The sequence below is a fragment of the Lentinus tigrinus genome (genome assembly GCF_003813185.1).
Source record: "Lentinus tigrinus ALCF2SS1-7 unplaced genomic scaffold L226scaffold_30, whole genome shotgun sequence".
In the NCBI taxonomy this organism is placed as follows: domain Eukaryota; kingdom Fungi; phylum Basidiomycota; class Agaricomycetes; order Polyporales; family Polyporaceae; genus Lentinus; species Lentinus tigrinus.
The window spans coordinates 87,394-102,628 of NW_027137939.1; the positions used below are offsets into that span (position 1 = coordinate 87,394).

Sequence of the window (15,235 nt, forward strand, 5' to 3'; positions counted from 1 at the left end):
ACGGCATAAATACGAAATAAGTATAGATCTTGCGACTATATATGCAATCGGTCCAATACGTCGCATACTTGTACATCCGAGTGACAAAACCAGCACAAAAGCAACAGGAACGAGAGTCCTGTCCCAGAAACAAATTCACCGGCCAGTAGCGCGCTCCACGACCGACCCAAGGAGATCGCTAGCAGTTGGTAACACGATTAGCAACGATGGAGGACTTTCTTGCAGTGCATGCAAGCAAGGGCACTTAAGCCAGGAGGTCGACCTGGCGTTGGCGGTCGTTGCATCGGCGGACGGTCTTGACACCCCGGAGGGCCATGAGCGTGCGCCGGAAGAACGCAGGCTGTTTGTTCCGCGCAGGAGCAGGAGGAGCAGTCGAGCAAAGTGGAATAGGAAAGGGAAATGCGAGCGTCGGGGCGTGTGTGCAGGAAGGAGGCTTGTTCTCAAGGTCGACTGAGGAGAACTGGGCCTCGTCGCTGTTGGAGCGGATGTAGTCGATAATATCATGAGGGATTGGGGAGACGATGATAGCGCCGATGTCCTCCGAAGCGAGAGTTGGAGTGCGCGGGATGTCGGAGGCGAGTGGCGAGGGGAGGTAGACGTCTGACACGTCGTTGTGTGAGACCACAGTGGCCGAAGTGGTTGCAGACCCGCAGAGGGTAGGTGTACCAGCGTATGAGCGGGCAGGGGGTGCAAGTAAAGCAGGCGAGGGCGAGGGCGAGGGCGAGGGCGAGGGCGAGGGCGAGGGCGAGGGCGCGCATGAAGGAGCAGGAGTCGCGAACATAGCCGACAATGCAGGAGGGACCTCGCTGGTCCTGGGAATCGTGGTGGTGGGTGTGGTTGCCGCCTTGGCCGCGCGCTTTTCACGGAGGGACTTCTTCGTGGGAACCTCAGTGGGGAGCCTCGAGGAGAAGTAGTCGTACCAGAAGTACGAGGTTTCCCCAGGTCCATAGGGAGTGCCGAATGACACCTCGTCAGCCCCATCGAACTGATGTATGCATCAGCATCCTGGTCGATAGAGAAGATACCCTGTACTTACCGGGGTCAGGCCAGGAGTTGGCCGGAGGGGTACCTCGGGTTCGCGCTGGGCGAGCTTCTTCCAGTCACTATAAAGGGCGAGCTGGAGTCAGCTTAGCCTCATGCGCCGAAGAGTTGCTACTTACGCGTCCGCGAACCATGGATGAGCCTTGACCTGCTCAAGGGTAGCCCGACGAGCCGGGTTCGGGTCGAGCATCTTACGCGAGGGATTAGCTCAGTACTGCAGTAGGAAGAACGTGCGACAGTACTCACCGTCAGAAGAAGATCATGCGCATCAGCGTCGATGTCCTCGTTGACACCGATGGGCTGAGTCTCCATCGCCTCCAAGACGGCGTTAACCTCGCGGCGCTCACGCAGGATGCCGAACGGAAGCTATACGACATACGTGAGCACAAGCCTATAAATGCATAACGAGAACACGTACCTTGTCATGCAGCATCTCAAAGATGACAGCTCCAACGCTGAACACATCCGCAGAGTACGAGTACGAGCCACCACGGCAGGTCTCTGGGGCCGCGTAGCCAAGCGTCCCGCAGCTGCGGTTCGTGAGGTCTGCAGTGCTCGCGTTGCTGGACTCGGCAGGCACGATGGAGCTGAGGCGCCACTCGTCCCGGATCGTCCACGGTTGCTGCTCAGCGTTCAAGCTGAAGGAGCGAGAGAGCCCGAAGTCGCTGACGACGAGTTCGCCGTTGCGTGTGAGGAGCAGGTTTCCCGGCTTGATGTCGCGGTGGACGATGCGGCGCTTGTGGAGCTCCTCGATGGCGAGGACCTGCGGAGGAGCACGTAAACGAAGTGTTCCAGCCATACTGAGAAAGCGATCAGTCATGCGTACCAATTGAGCAGCGAGGTTCTTCGCGTCGGACGCGGTGAGCCCTCCATGTTTGTAAATCTTCTTCATCAGGTCTCCACCAGTGTAGAAGTCCTATGTAGATGATCGTTAGCGATGGTCAGATATCGAAGGAATTCCGGACATACCGTGACAAGGTACAAGTACTCCTTGTCCTCGAAGCTCCCGCGGAGCTGGATGAACCACGAGCTACCCTCGAGCTGCTTCAGGATCGCCTGCTCCTGGAACGCGAACGCGAGCTGGTGCGGGTGGAGCGTCGCCTTGGCGATCATCTTCAGGCCGTAGAACCGGCCGTTGGGCTTGTACAGCGCGAGCGAGACCATGCCCTGCGCTCCCGCGCCGACGAGCTGGAAGATCTGGAAGTCCTCCGCTGACAGTTTGGGCATCTGCCGAGACGCGGGCGCGAGCAAGCGCGAGGCTGCAACGAGCTTGAACTCCGGGACGGGGAGGTACTTCGCGCTGACCGCGACGAGGGAGAGCGCCGAGGTGCGTCGGACGAGGGTGGTGCAAGTGGCAGTGGAGACCGCAAGAGGCGCACTTGCAGACAGCGGAGACAGCTGCTCGAGATGGCAGGCGATCTTCGAAATATTATGAAGAGGCTAGAGGAAGGAAGACTTAGGAGCTACTCACCATGTCCCCGCCGTCTCCGAACCACATCCGAACGTGAACATCCACTTCGGCCTGAGCATGCCTGCTCGCGTCAACGACGACTTGGACGGCCTCGATGATCTGCGGGTACACATCAGTCTCGAGTGTGGGATGAATAGGAGTAAGAACCAACCAGGTTGTCCATATACGACGCTGGGTCGACCGCAAGAGTTCCGCAGGGAGCAGCCTTGATGAAGAACCGAGCAATCTTGGAAAAGATAGTCATAGCTGTCACGTCTGGAGTGCAGAGCAGAGTCGAGTGTGCAGGACGTGCTGTGCAGACGCAGATGGTGGAGACAGAGAAACAGACTGAGATCTCCTGAGCACGACGATACACCCTCGACGAGTGGTCGAAATTGCAACGCGGAGATGCATTTCAGGCAAGTCCGTCATCTATCCGCGCCATCGCGCTTCCTGCGTGTGCAGACACGTCGCCGGCGTCGTCGTATGTGACTATATGCGCCCTAAAGACGATGAGAGAGCGTTGAAAGGGACAGAAAGACGAGAACATGGTGGTAGGAGTCCAAGAAGGCGTCGTTCGCGCACAGTTGCCAGAAATGGTCGAGCGGCACCCGGTCCGATCTGCGCCGGGCTGGCGGCCCGACATCTTGTTGAACGGAACAGTTTGCACCTCTACCGCCAACACCGAAGAGGACCATTGTGGTGAGCATAATGTGGGGTGATTCTGGCTGACTGGACAAGGAATCAGCATAAGTTTTGGACATATCCACAAGTGGACCTACCTCAGGACAACAATCGCAACTGAGACGGTTCTATGTGCACGGTCAATACCGACAAGGTCCCCCGAGGGTGGTCGCACCTGGGTACAAGCTCGTGCATTCCACCAACATTGACAGCGCGGCGTCGAGCATGGAAGAGCATCCAAGGAGGAAGCGACGTCGGGCTGCGACAAACAGCACCGCTAAGCGACATAATGAGCCCAACAGCCGACGCGCGCCCCGCCGACGCCCCCCGACGATCCGTCGGCTGGCCATACCCTCCTTCACTGGCAAAGCAAGGTGAAGGAATTGAGCCAGCCAGCGCATTCCGCACGGACCCCTCCTTCAGCGTATATAAACCCACCGACCTGCAAACGAGTATCAGCAGCACTCGACGCCTTCGCACTCGCACACTCGCCTTTGCACTCTCTCTCTACTCTCCACCCACACTTTCTCTACACCATGTTCGCACGCCTCGCCGTCGTCTCCACCCTCTCCTTCGCCCTCCTTGCGGCCGCCGCTGACACCGGCAGCTGCAGTACCGGCCCCGTGCAGTGCTGCAACAGCGTCGAGAGCGTACGTCCATCTCTCCTCTTGCAGGGTTTGAGCTGACATGTGACATTACCACACACCGACAGTCGGACTCCGCCGCAGGCTCTGCGCTGCTCTCCGTCCTCGGGATCGATCTCAAGGGCGTGACCGCGCAGCTCGGGCTCGGGTGCTCGCCCATCTCTGCCGTCGGCCTCGGCGGCGGCAACGCGTGTGCGTCCCAGGCGGTGTGCTGCCAGAACAACAACGTCGTGAGTGTCCTTCCTGACATGTTCAGAGTTGGAGGGTTAAGACTAACTGGGGATCGCGATGTAGGGCGGCCTCATATCCATCGGCTGCGCACCCATCTCTCTTTAGACAGACTTAGTTTAGTCACTGTTATTCGTTATGTTACGCCTGCTTAATGCTTGAATGACTGCGCTATGCATCGTGTGTGCTACTGGAAATAGAAACGTGGTCGTTTCAGCTCGGGTCGTTGACTATGCAAGTTGCATCGCTGCGGGGTGAAACAGTGATCCTACACTAGGGCTCAGTCAGCTGTGTCTTGACGGTAACAGAGATATCGCACGTACACGATATGCCATACAAGTCTTGCCCCGCATATATCGTCGTTGCGCCGACCTTGACTCCGCCTCTGAGTTGCTGTCTGCAAATTGTCGAAGATGTAGCGCACACGGTGGGGACATGACGGAAACAGTGCGATAGATTCAACGAGGGTATTCACGAGGATACGACAAGGAGAGCAAGGTATATTCTACGAGTCAAGTCCATAGCGAGTGTCCGTGTCCTTCTGCCTTGCGGCAGCGTCTTCCTCCTATCCAGCAGGATCTCTTGGAGGGTTGCCAACTCGCCAGGTGCGAGGTTGACGGCGCGAAGCAGAGCGTGCGCATGGTGCGGCCGCTCGAGCAGGCATGCGCTTCCGGCAACGCCGAAGTCGTGGCGGAGTGGCGAGAAGATGGGTGGCGATCGCTCTGAGAGCGACACTATGCGGCGCGCGGCCGGCTTGGTGGTAGGTTGGTAGCGGCGGCTCGGGAACTGGCCCAGGAGCCTATGCGAGTGCGTCTACAGCCCAAAGATCTTCTTCAGGCCGGACTTGGTCGTCTTCCGCTGCGCGGTGCGTCCGTTCGACGGACGAAGCACCTCCCGCGCGCCCTCGTACATGTGGTAGGTGTCGCGTGGCGACTGCGTGGACGCGAAGAGGGAGAATGCGTTCGGAGACGCGGGGCTGGTGGAGGCGAAGGTGTAGATGGAGATGGGAGTGCTCGCAGAGTAAGACATCGCGGTCGTAGTGCTCGAGGTGAGGATGTAGTCGATCGAGGATGTACTGGAGAGCAACGAAGGAGGCTAGGTGAGGTCTCTGGATGTCGAGCGGATGCTAGGAGACTGGGCTGATGGTGGGAACTTCATGTCGGTCTCGCGCTCGTTATATACCGCGTAGAGTTGCACGGATTGCCTGAGAGGCGAGGATACACGGATGGGCGTGGACGTCAAGTAGCCATAGGCGAAGCGAGAGCATGTGCACACACAGAAAGTTGCCTTGTCAGGAAAGTGTTTGCAGCAGAACAAACACGAGCACACAGCAGCGTACAGAGACAGTCTGTTGCCAGGATACGAAGCACCCACAGACGCAGACGAGCCAGCACCGAGTGAGTCGACAATGAACGCGGATGGGGAGGAGCACAGACGCCCGAGGGCACTTGTTTGGCTCCCGCCGCGGACAAACAAAACCACGTGGGTACTTCCCTCTCATCGTACTCTATTGACCACCGACTTCGACAGAAGGCGGATTCTGTCTGTGTAGAGTGTGATTACAGGAGATGCATAGACGGGTCGAGTATCGACGCATCCCGCAGGAGTAGGACACCAGGAAAGTGCACGTGGCTATTCCGAGAATGGAAAGTTTAGCGCCATGTTTCTTGTCCTCTGCCATCCCGTCGCGCGCACCGAATGTCAACGGGAACATGTCTCACCTTTTTCTCCTTCTGGTGTCTTCGCACGCTCAGAAGGTAAGCGCACGTGCAGGAGCGGTTCGGCGGGTTGTCTCGCTCTGGAGACATGTCTACTATCCACTAATCCAATTCCACCCCTGGTACGGCCCTCAGCGCACCTGCGTAACACTCCCGGTGCGCTGCAAATCTAAGGCACCCGTCAGCGCCTGCATACGCTCTTTTTCGCACACAGGCACGCTTTGCCTATGTCGGTGTTGTGGAGAAGAGAACAAAGGCAAGCGTTATCAATGGATGCCGTCGATCCGTGTCTACTGACTGGTAAGTGCTGGTTCATCATGCATTCGTGCACACTTGCAAGTCATTCTCCTCGCACTCTGATAATTGAGACGCTGGGAAAGTATATTCTATGAAGTTCTTCGGGCCGAACGCTATGATCCTGTTCGCCCGGGGGGCTGAACCTTATGATCAAGGCGCCAGCCCACCCTAGAAGACCCTTCCTTGTCCTCCCCGTCTACGTCTGTCACCTCCTTCACCCTGAACCATCCTAGCTGCCCCTTTTTTAACTCCGTTATCTATATCCGAGCCCGCTCGATTGCGTAAGGTGTGTCGGGCGAACATCAGTTGGCGATGACGGATAGTAGAGCTCACCCGTCGAGAGCAGATCATGGCCCCTTATTTCCCGTAAGAGGTCACGGACGCCATCATCTCAGTTGTGGACCCATTTAACAACACCCACACACTCGCCATGTATGCTCTTGTCTGTCAGCCAATGCTCTCTGAAGCTATGGAGGACATACACGCGGCCACCGCTCCTCCGTCGTCTATTCCACCACCTCTCCGCACTACGGTTCTTGATCGTGTCCGCGTACGAAGTTATTCTTTGCCTTCTGCTCCTCCGAGTTTACTCAGGGTCAACGCCGGTTCTGAGGTAGTACGCCAGCCTAAATCGGCGGGTGGGTACCTAGGCGCCCAGTGTGAAGTTAGCGATTGTTGTCTACGATGGTCTCTGGCGGTCGAGGTGTGGTTTTCGGTGCGCGATTCTGGCCAGACATATTATATCAACGCAGTCTATTCCGGTGGTGGTCTAAGACGGTCCCTAGTATTATACATTGGATTTTGTCCGATAAACCCCGTCATGAAGTGGCGGTAAGTACTTCGGCAGAGAGCGCCAAAGGGCGGCACCCAATAATAGAAAATTACGTAGGGAGGGGACTCTTTCTCTTGAACGACCACCATCTTCTGGACGACTCGCTGACCAGAAGACTTTTTGGTGGCTAATTCCTGTTTCACTGATACCCCTGCGACTCCGGAATTTACTTGGGTCGCACGAGGTCGCACGCCAACGGTCGTCGACGGGTAAGTCTGCATTGTCGTGGCGGGTTGAACATTTATGCTGAACGAAGATCCCATATACATGATATCCTTGTCGTCGTCGCCATAATGACTCTCTACTTGCGCGATGGTTAGCACGCATATTTTGACATAAGTACACGCTGAGTGCAACGTATCCGTCGGGATGTCGTCTGAACGGGACCCGCTCATACCTCGCACGACCTCTCCGGAGCCGCTCGATGCCAAGCGAGATACCCGCAAGGTAGGTCCGATGGAGATTTCCAGGACGACTCGCTACGGGATCCTCGCCGGCATCTGGGTCGGTACCTTCCTATCCGTATGTAACATTTTCTTCATGTCTACCTCATCGCAGGCAGCTCAGTCCTCTTGTAACAGTCTCTGAACAGTGCGTTTGCATGCATATGGCCCTCCTGCACGCATAGTCTGACATGCTTACCGCAGCGACTCTGGTTGCCACGCGTGAGATGGCCCCCACCACGACATCCTTGCTTCCATTCACTGAGACGCTTCGGTAGTTCTCCCCTCAATTTCCTCCGAGTTTAACAAGGCTCATCAAGCCAGCTGGCTGGGAACCGCGTATAACACATTATGTGGCATTTCCTACTTATGCATCTGACATATTCCTTACTTAGGTACTTGCTCGCGACATGTACCTTCACACCGCTCTACGGACGACTGTCCAACGTTATGGGTCGGCGTGGCGCGAACCAGGTCGCTGTCTTCTTCGCAGGCCTTGGCGTTGCAGCATGCGGCTTCGCTCCCAACATGGAGATGCTTATCGCTGCCAGATTCGTAGGTGGCATATTTCTTTCCCAATTTGCCCCATCTGATGACTCGATAGCTCGGCGGACTTGGCGGTGGTGGTATATTCACGACAGCGACGTGAGCAAGGTACTTTCCATGCACTGTGATATCCTTTCTGACGGTTCAACAGTATCATTACGAGCGACATGTACAGTCTCAGAGTGCGCTCCCTCAGTAAAGTGACTATTCAGCCTTCGCTGACAGCAACATCTAGAACCGAGGGCTAACTCAAGGTGTTGCCGCCGTGTTCAACAGCGTACGCACTCACTGAGCTTTTACTGGAATGTGCTAATGTTATTCGTGTTGTAGATGGGGATGGGTCTCGGAGGACCCCTAGGCGGCTTCATCGCGGACCGGTAAGCAGAGAATGCATCATGGCAAGGCATAACTTGACTCTGTCTTTTTAGCTTGGGATGGCGATGGGCGTTCCTCCTGCAGCTCCCACTATTTGCCATCTCGTTCACGCTCACTTCGGTGTACTTGCGCTATGTCACGCCAGTATGTCCTTTTGACCTGTATGCGAGACAGCCCTTGACCGCTCTATGAAGGGAAGAAGCAAGAGTACGAAAGCCGTTTTGAAGCGTATCGATTACGCAGGGAGCGCGACACTTCTCGGAGCTGTGAGTCGCCGCAATCTGGTATCTACTCTAATCATATGTTGACAGACTCGCTTCAGGTACTCTCTGTCCTCATTTTCCTCAGTATGCGATTCAGCGAGGAGCACCCCGTGCGTTTCCCTCCGCCCTCTTCATGGCTACCTCTTACCCCTCTACAGTGGAGCTCCCCGACCGTATACGGCCCGCTTACCTCTGCAGTAGTCTTCGCGATGCTTTTTGTGTATGTCGAGCTCATGGTGGCTCCGGAGCCAATCCTTGCGCCCTTCCTGCTCAAGGAGAAGATCCCCGTGCTGGTTGGCATCAGCAACTTCCTCGTCGCTACGTGCAACTTCACGATCATGTACAACTTCCCGACATGGTTCCAGACCGTGCTGCTCACGAGCGCGAGCGAGGCTGGTGCGTAGAGCTTGGTCTACTATCCCGGTGTACCAGGCTAATATCTTACAGGTGCACACTTGATACCGAACGGAGTGTCGATCTCGGCTGGCTCTCTCTTCGCTGGGTAGGTGTCTCACCTGTAATGGCTCGGTGCAGGCTCACATTGATCTTCTATGCAGATGGGTCATGCACCGCACGGGCAAGTACAGACACCTGAATCTCATCTTCGGTCTATTCCCCTTCGTCGCCGCCGTGCTGCTCTCCTTAATGCGCGAGGACTCCCATCCCATCGTCTTGTGGATCAGTATTGTACGTGTTTTCCTGAAGACTTTGCTCTCCTGGTGCTAACATATATATTCAGATCCCAGCTGGGTTTGGCAACGCGGTCGTTCTGCAGACCATGCTCAGTAAGCACCATCTCACCTCGTTGACTTCGCGCATGCATCGAATACCGCTGACCCTTGCGTTAGTCGCGCTGCTCGCTCACCTTCCTCGTGAGTCTTCTGCTTGTCTCCTTTCCTTCATGTCGCTCACGATAAGACGCAGAGGACGCCATGGCAGTTGGCACTGGGTTCGGCCAGCTCTTCCGTGGGATTGGCCAAGTAGGAGGCGTCGCCATCTCCTCTGCGCTCTTCCAGTCTATCCTCAACGTCGAGCTGCACAAGCGTATCCATACTCCCGACGCCGAGGAGGTCGGTCCACTCTCCGTACGTGAGGAATGAACAGGAACGCCACTGACAGCCCGCCCGCAGATGATCAGCAAGATCCGCCACTCCTCGACGCTCGTCGCGCAGCTCCGACCCGACCTGCAGCGCGCCGCGCGGGACTCGTACGCGATCAGCCTCCGCGCGGTCTTCATCATGGCAGCCGTGTCTACGCTGCTTGCGTACATTGTGCGACTCCCGGTACGTCTCTCGGTTCACATTCGTCGTTCTTTCCTCCGCGTATTGACCGCCGCGGCGCTCGTGACAGATCCCAGACAAGCCCCTCGACCAACCCCGGCCACGCACCCGCTCGCTCAGCGAGCTCCCGAACCCGCACCCGCGCACGCCTGGAGAGCTCGCAGAAGAGACGCAGGGGAGCGCAGAGGCGACGGAGCTCGAGGATGAAGGGAGCGGCGCTGAAGACATTAACGACGACGATGACGAGGTGCGCCCGATGCTGGGGCAGACGATCCCGAAGCGGCGGCGGCTGTCGACGTACGAGAGCTCGGACGGGGGAATGGACCTGGAGGACGACGTCATTGGAGGGTCTGCGAGGCGGGCGTCGATGATCTCGCTGGCCCGGTCGTCGAGATGAATGTCGGGGTGAGCACGAGTCGGGACGTGGCGCTAAGCATGATAAAGTGGTACATAGGACTGTGCTTGACGCACAGACGCTGTTCTGATTCCTGTCTTGCGACGAACGATGTCGTGGAGATCTTGCACGTAAATACCCACATCTTGACCCCACTTGCCAGTCCTGGTTACACGGTGTCTTATAGAGGACAAGCCGGTTGGTATTCGTTGGCGACACACATGCTTCTTACAAGAGGTGGTACTGATACATTGTGCGAGTAGCGTTCCTTGCTTTACGTTCCTTCCATCCCCTAGTTCCTGCTCCCAACAGGCATGTGTCCACACACAGCTCAGAAGTACGCCTGCAACGTATTGAGATCCGTCAACACAGGCCACAAACCGAGCTGAGTGCACGACACTCACAGCAGCATTGGGCGGGCTCGCCACACCCCCGAGGCTAGATGAGTTGAATCTAGTCAGTAGCCATAGGGTAATGATATACGGTTAAGACTTCACGTACACGTTGAGCGGCCAGGACGAGAAAAAGAACGTGTACCGGCCGGTCTCTGCGCAATGCTTCGCGAGCGCCTCGAGGTCGAAGAACTCACCGATGGGCATGCCCCACATCCTGCCGTCCAAGTATCAGTGAGCGCTATGCGAGTGAAGTCTTATGTACAACTGTGCGACGCAATGCGTACCCGAGTATGGTGGAATGGAGGTGCGGAACGCCCTCCAGAGGGGGCCAGCGCTGCACGAGCAGAGTCCCAGTCAGTAACAACGCAGAGCCGATGATGACGTTCGCGCACGCACCTCGAGAGAGGGCATGTCAGACGCGATCGCGGCAAAGTGGTTGTCCCACAAGAACCGCTTCATGTCCTCTGTCTGATCAATGCCGGCACTGTAAGGCTCCCGAGCTCCTGGTCAGCCGGAACTTGTCACAACCCATCTAAGAGGTTTGCACGCACAAAGTTTCCTCCTTGCCTGCAAGCGCATCGCGCTCCTCCTGCGTCGCGCCGTTGAATCTTTGCATAAAGCCGACTCGGAGGATAAGGATGTCCGCGGGGCGGAACGTCGTGCCCTGCGCTTTGGCGCACGCGAGGACGTCTTCGAGCGGGATGGGGTGCGCCGTCCATGGGTCGTAGGGCAACTTTCCGTGCTTCTCAGTGTAGAATTTGACCATGTCGAGTAACACTCCCCGGCCACAAATGCCGTGCTGCGCCCAGTCTATCGTGGGTGGCGGAGTCTCAGCATCAGAACCACCGTGAAGGCCGAAGGATAAGGATGGCGACTTACTGTGGATGCCGTACTTGATGAGTTCCGGATCGACGTCGGTCGGGCTCACAATGTCAATCTTGCCATTTTTGAAGAAAGACGCAGGCGTGCCCTGGTAGAATAGACCGTGCTGGAGCAAGCCGAAGTGTTTCAAGCCGTCCCACTGCGTCCCGGATTGGGTGTTCTACAAGGCAACGCGATACGTGAGTAACGTCGACATCGTGCGAGCATAATCATATGGATGCATACGATGTGGAGATGGTCGTCGAAGACCGTGCTAAACTTCTCATGCCGGCGAACCTCGTGCTCAGGGGATTTTCGATCGAATACAGGCTGTGGAAGAGATCAGTTAATGGATCTCGTGCTCGGACAGTAGAAAATGGTAACGCCGCTCTAGTCGCATACGTACCTTGTTCGGGAAGTTCACCGGCCTGCCCGACGCGAAAGTGTCAGCTCGTGTTCGGATCCGAGGCATCTCCCCGATGCCAGAGTGTTCAACACACTCACCAGTTCAGGCATATTGCCTTGCCAGTCCTGCACAAATTCGACGTCAGACGGAGCAAAGGGCTATGGGGCGATCGAGAATACACACTTGATCTCCTTGGACGCCTCCTTCACGACGTCGTCGGTCAGCAGATTCACCGTCCCGAGCTGATCGTCCTTGCCCCAGACCTCCCAGGCACAGCCAGTGAAGTCCTTGAACTTGGGCAGCTCGTCAAACGTCGGGAGCTTGCTTGCAGTCGTCATCGTTGATTCCGCTATCGAGTAGTGTGAGATGTGGGCGAGCACGTCTTGAGCCTGCGGCGGGACGTCATTGCACGCCCGTTATATACGGCTGCGGGAAGCGAGAGATGGCGGGCTCCCGGGAAGGCCAAGGGAGATAAGTAGTTCCACGTCTCGTGCTTGAGAACCAGGGCCATCTGCAATCGCAAAGGGTAAACTTGCATGGAGGCTCAGCTGACCATAATAGCCTGTCGTGACCTCGGGCCTGCTCATCTGACCACTTCATATATCATCTTCATCTCCTCGGAGTCCTCCATGTAGGGTTCACGCCGCAAGAGCGCAGTAACGATAAGCCCTCTTCTCCACTCGATGTGCCGCCTCTGCCTTCCGGTGACCGCTGTGCGCTGTGCCAGTCGCAAGGCTAGCTCGTTTCGTCAGGACTCAACGAGAGGTACCAACTGTCAGCGGCTCATGCTCGATTACAAGGTTCCCGCCCATGATGGTGGCGCTGTACGTGTCTGTGTGAGCTAGAGTCTGTCTCAGAACAGCTGCAAGTGACGTTATTGAGAATTGAGGTAGATGTACTACCCGGCTCAATCACGCATCGGATACTCCCTCGAATCATGCCCGAGCGAAACGATCGAGATAATGAAGACCTCAGGTTAACAGGAGTCAATGCAACGGATGACCGTGGATAGTAGCCCACAATACGATGGACGAGCAGAATGATCATGAGGGACGACAAGAAAACAATGTGAGGTCAAGGTTGGGGAGAATGGCTTAGTCAGTCGACATGACTAGCGATGACGTATCGCTATATCTACGTCTCAAACGGCACTACTACAAATAAGTGTTATCCAGTGAAGCCTTCCAGCGAGTAAGGACGACACGTTACATAGTCATGAGAAATCGGACATCATTGAGAACATCGTCAGCCGGACCTGGACAACAACGTAACAAATTTCGACTTAAATAGGTACGCGCAAAAAAACCCAGTTGATGCTAGATGGTGTACAACCGTCAACGGGCCTGAGCGTACTCTGTGTCGCTTGCTCATCATCTCGGTCCCGAACAAGGTGCGAATAGACATTGGCGTTGGTATGTCCATATCTGCTTCTCCCATGATGCCGTACTTATTGGTACAATCTCCGAATAGTGTTCCTTGCTTTCCTTCCAACCATCCCCGATACAGTCCAATCCCAGTCCGAGCGAAATGCACGTCTCGCCCATTAGAAGTATGCCTGCGACAAGCACGTGCATCAGCATCGGGTTTATGGTGCACGGAGTTCGGCACTTACAGCAGCATTCGGCGGGCTCGCAACACCTCCGAGGCTGCAAAGACAACACATAATCAGCATCGACAGGGCCAGCAATCTGCACAGCGACGACTACGTACACGTTGAGTGGCCAAGACGAGAAGAAGAACGTGTAACGGCCGGTCTCCGCGCAGTGCTTCGAGAGTGCCTCGAGGTCGAAGAACTCGCCAATGGGCATACCCCACATTCTATCACATGACGTAAGTTGCCAAACGAAACCCCTTGATGGCAAAAGAACTTACCCGAGGATAGTGGAGTGCATGTGCGGGATGCCCTCCGGAGGGGGCCAGCTCTGCACGTCAGATCGACTCAGCATCACGTTCTCAACAGTCTGTCATACAGTGTACATACCTCAAGAGCGGGCTGGTCGGACGCGATCGCGGCGAAGTGGTTGTCCCACAGGAAGCGCTTCATGTCTTCTGTCTGCTCAATCCCCGCGCTATCACGAGCGCAACCTCGTTCAGCACTTAATCGACTCCCAAACGAACACGGGGCACACGTACAAGGTCTCCTCCTTCGCAGCAAGGCCATCGCGCTCCTCTTGCGTCGCGCCGTTGTAACGCTGCATGAAGCCGACACGAAGGATCAAGATGTCCGCCGGGCGGAACGTGACGCCCTGCGCCTTGGCGCACTCGAGGATGTCGGCGAGCGGAACCGGGTGCGTCGTGAACGGGTCGTAGGGCAACTTGCCGTATTTCTCAGTGTAGAACTTGACCATGTCGAGGAACACACCGCGGCCACAGATACCGTGCTGCGCCCAGTCTGTATGTCGCACAGGTGTCAGTCAGTCAGGGAGGTACGAGCGCCATGCGGAGGTAATGGTACGGAGACGCACTGTGGATGCCGTACTTGATGAGGTCGGGATCGACGTCGGTCGGGCTCTCAATTGTAATCTTGCCGTTCTTGAAGAACGACGCAGGCGTGCCCTGGTAGAACAGCCCGTGGTGGAGCAAGCCGAAGTGCTTCATGCCATCCCACTGCGTCCCGGATTGCGTGTTCTGAGGTTCACCATGACACCGTGAACATCACCCACAAATCATGAGCAAAAAATAGAACGCACGATGTGGAGGTGGTCATCGTGCACAGCACCAGCCCACTCCTTGAAGTGGATCTCGTGCTCGGGGGCCTTGCGCCCGAATACCGGCTGTGAAACCGAACGTGATCAGATCTCGCAGTCCTTGCGCAGTGTGACGACATCGACGGGGGCCCGATGTGGATGCCGGCAGCCGCGCCAGACGGGTTCGCATTCGCACCTTGCTCGGGAAGTTCACCGGCCTGTCGGACGCGAAACTTGTCAGCGCGCTCGTCTCGTCACGTCCCCTCCCCGACGCCACTCACCAGTTCAGGCCGATCGCTTTGCCAGTCCTGCGTAAAGCCAGACGGAGCACTCTTGTCAGCACACAAGAACACGAGACGGCTTCAAGAAGAGGACGCACTTGATTTCCTTGGAAGCCTCCTTCACGACCTCGTCGGTGAGCAAGTTCACCGTCCCAAGCTGATCGTCCTTGCCCCAGATCTCCCAGGCACAGCCGGAGAAGTCCTTGAACTTGGGCAGCTCGTCGAATGTCGGCAGCTTAGTCGTCATCGTAGGCGCAGTATAGTGTGAGATGTGGGCGAGCACACCTCTGAGACGACCGGACGCCATTGCACGCAGGTTATATACGCCCCGCGGGGTACAGCCGTGCTGGGGGATGTCACTTGTCAGCCCAAATGATGGCTCCCCACCGCGAAGCGAGATATGCCGGTTC

The 15,235-nt window shown here is 56.5% G+C and overlaps 6 protein-coding genes across 6 annotated transcripts; 2 read left to right on the plus strand and 4 right to left on the minus strand.

The window, feature by feature from the left end:
* Positions 1 to 117: 117 nt before the first annotated feature.
* Positions 118 to 3,209, minus strand: L226DRAFT_562371 (kinase-like protein). The gene is made up of 9 exons (XM_067683500.1): positions 2,664 to 3,209; positions 2,513 to 2,611; positions 2,011 to 2,460; positions 1,868 to 1,957; positions 1,460 to 1,804; positions 1,288 to 1,407; positions 1,161 to 1,231; positions 1,037 to 1,103; positions 118 to 985 (listed from the first exon to the last, which is right to left on the minus strand). Exons 1-9 carry the CDS (start codon positions 2,754 to 2,756, stop codon positions 245 to 247), a joined length of 2,076 nt encoding a protein of 691 aa, XP_067531835.1. The 5' UTR covers positions 2,757 to 3,209; the 3' UTR covers positions 118 to 244.
* A 439-nt stretch (positions 3,210 to 3,648) lies between these two features.
* On the plus strand, positions 3,649 to 4,220 carry L226DRAFT_538128 (fungal hydrophobin). The gene is made up of 3 exons (XM_067681428.1): positions 3,649 to 3,825; positions 3,888 to 4,049; positions 4,114 to 4,220. Exons 1-3 carry the CDS (start codon positions 3,712 to 3,714, stop codon positions 4,153 to 4,155), a joined length of 318 nt encoding a protein of 105 aa, XP_067531836.1. The 5' UTR covers positions 3,649 to 3,711; the 3' UTR covers positions 4,156 to 4,220.
* A 277-nt stretch (positions 4,221 to 4,497) lies between these two features.
* L226DRAFT_538129 (uncharacterized protein) lies at positions 4,498 to 5,455 on the minus strand. Its single transcript, XM_067681429.1, is given in 2 exon segments — positions 4,498 to 4,518; positions 4,532 to 5,455. The coding sequence occupies 1 exon segment, from the start codon at positions 5,074 to 5,076 to the stop codon at positions 4,861 to 4,863; it is 216 nt and encodes a 71-aa protein (XP_067531837.1). The 5' UTR covers positions 5,077 to 5,455; the 3' UTR covers positions 4,498 to 4,518; positions 4,532 to 4,860.
* A 1,521-nt stretch (positions 5,456 to 6,976) lies between these two features.
* On the plus strand, positions 6,977 to 10,412 carry L226DRAFT_538130 (vacuolar amino acid permease). Its single transcript, XM_067681430.1, has 21 exons — positions 6,977 to 7,103; positions 7,215 to 7,416; positions 7,476 to 7,485; positions 7,542 to 7,559; positions 7,616 to 7,676; positions 7,733 to 7,892; positions 7,942 to 7,982; positions 8,035 to 8,065; positions 8,119 to 8,160; positions 8,214 to 8,260; positions 8,312 to 8,402; positions 8,453 to 8,524; positions 8,581 to 8,631; positions 8,680 to 8,917; positions 8,969 to 9,023; positions 9,079 to 9,208; positions 9,261 to 9,306; positions 9,370 to 9,393; positions 9,446 to 9,591; positions 9,652 to 9,804; positions 9,872 to 10,412. The coding sequence occupies exons 2-21, from the start codon at positions 7,264 to 7,266 to the stop codon at positions 10,196 to 10,198; spliced, it is 1,896 nt and encodes a 631-aa protein (XP_067531838.1). The 5' UTR covers positions 6,977 to 7,103; positions 7,215 to 7,263; the 3' UTR covers positions 10,199 to 10,412.
* Positions 10,335 to 12,417, minus strand: L226DRAFT_205591 (uncharacterized protein). Its single transcript, XM_067672863.1, has 11 exons — positions 12,041 to 12,417; positions 11,956 to 11,982; positions 11,858 to 11,879; positions 11,698 to 11,781; positions 11,470 to 11,632; positions 11,142 to 11,400; positions 10,987 to 11,074; positions 10,875 to 10,924; positions 10,697 to 10,804; positions 10,600 to 10,633; positions 10,335 to 10,538 (listed from the first exon to the last, which is right to left on the minus strand). Exons 1-11 carry the CDS (start codon positions 12,193 to 12,195, stop codon positions 10,527 to 10,529), a joined length of 1,002 nt encoding a protein of 333 aa, XP_067531839.1. The 5' UTR covers positions 12,196 to 12,417; the 3' UTR covers positions 10,335 to 10,526.
* Positions 12,418 to 13,400: 983 nt separating this feature from the next.
* L226DRAFT_574034 (uncharacterized protein) lies at positions 13,401 to 15,072 on the minus strand (the record flags this gene model as incomplete). The annotated part of the gene is made up of 11 exons (XM_067684966.1): positions 13,401 to 13,412; positions 13,470 to 13,503; positions 13,568 to 13,675; positions 13,730 to 13,779; positions 13,839 to 13,926; positions 13,991 to 14,249; positions 14,323 to 14,485; positions 14,548 to 14,631; positions 14,741 to 14,762; positions 14,826 to 14,852; positions 14,924 to 15,072. 11 exons carry the CDS (start codon positions 15,070 to 15,072, stop codon positions 13,401 to 13,403), a joined length of 996 nt encoding a protein of 331 aa, XP_067531840.1.
* Positions 15,073 to 15,235: the final 163 nt, after the last annotated feature.

What these genes read in the sequence shown, in the direction of transcription:
- L226DRAFT_562371 (XM_067683500.1), bottom strand. Translation starts at nt 2,756, where the DNA reads ATGACTATCTTTTCCAAGATTGCTCGGTTCTTCATCAAGGCTGCTCCC. An exon ending in CGTCGTATATGGACAACCTG is followed by an intron (nt 2,612 to 2,663) that starts GTTGGTTCTTAC and finishes GTGTACCCGCAG; the next exon opens with ATCATCGAGGCCGTCCAAGT. An exon ending in TCGGAGACGGCGGGGACATG is followed by an intron (nt 2,461 to 2,512) that starts GTGAGTAGCTCC and finishes AATATTTCGAAG; the next exon opens with ATCGCCTGCCATCTCGAGCA.
- L226DRAFT_538128 (XM_067681428.1), top strand. Translation starts at nt 3,712, where the DNA reads ATGTTCGCACGCCTCGCCGTCGTCTCCACCCTCTCCTTCGCCCTCCTT. An exon ending in GCTGCAACAGCGTCGAGAGC is followed by an intron (nt 3,826 to 3,887) that starts GTACGTCCATCT and finishes ACACACCGACAG; the next exon opens with TCGGACTCCGCCGCAGGCTC. An exon ending in GCTGCCAGAACAACAACGTC is followed by an intron (nt 4,050 to 4,113) that starts GTGAGTGTCCTT and finishes ATCGCGATGTAG; the next exon opens with GGCGGCCTCATATCCATCGG.
- L226DRAFT_538129 (XM_067681429.1), bottom strand. Translation starts at nt 5,076, where the DNA reads ATGTCTTACTCTGCGAGCACTCCCATCTCCATCTACACCTTCGCCTCC.
- L226DRAFT_538130 (XM_067681430.1), top strand. Translation starts at nt 7,264, where the DNA reads ATGTCGTCTGAACGGGACCCGCTCATACCTCGCACGACCTCTCCGGAG. An exon ending in TTGCCGCCGTGTTCAACAGC is followed by an intron (nt 8,161 to 8,213) that starts GTACGCACTCAC and finishes TTCGTGTTGTAG; the next exon opens with ATGGGGATGGGTCTCGGAGG. An exon ending in GCTGCTCGCTCACCTTCCTC is followed by an intron (nt 9,394 to 9,445) that starts GTGAGTCTTCTG and finishes GATAAGACGCAG; the next exon opens with AGGACGCCATGGCAGTTGGC.
- L226DRAFT_205591 (XM_067672863.1), bottom strand. Translation starts at nt 12,195, where the DNA reads ATGACGACTGCAAGCAAGCTCCCGACGTTTGACGAGCTGCCCAAGTTC. An exon ending in AAGGCAATATGCCTGAACTG is followed by an intron (nt 11,880 to 11,955) that starts GTGAGTGTGTTG and finishes CGCGTCGGGCAG; the next exon opens with GCCGGTGAACTTCCCGAACA. An exon ending in CTCCATTCCACCATACTCGG is followed by an intron (nt 10,805 to 10,874) that starts GTACGCATTGCG and finishes CTTGGACGGCAG; the next exon opens with GATGTGGGGCATGCCCATCG.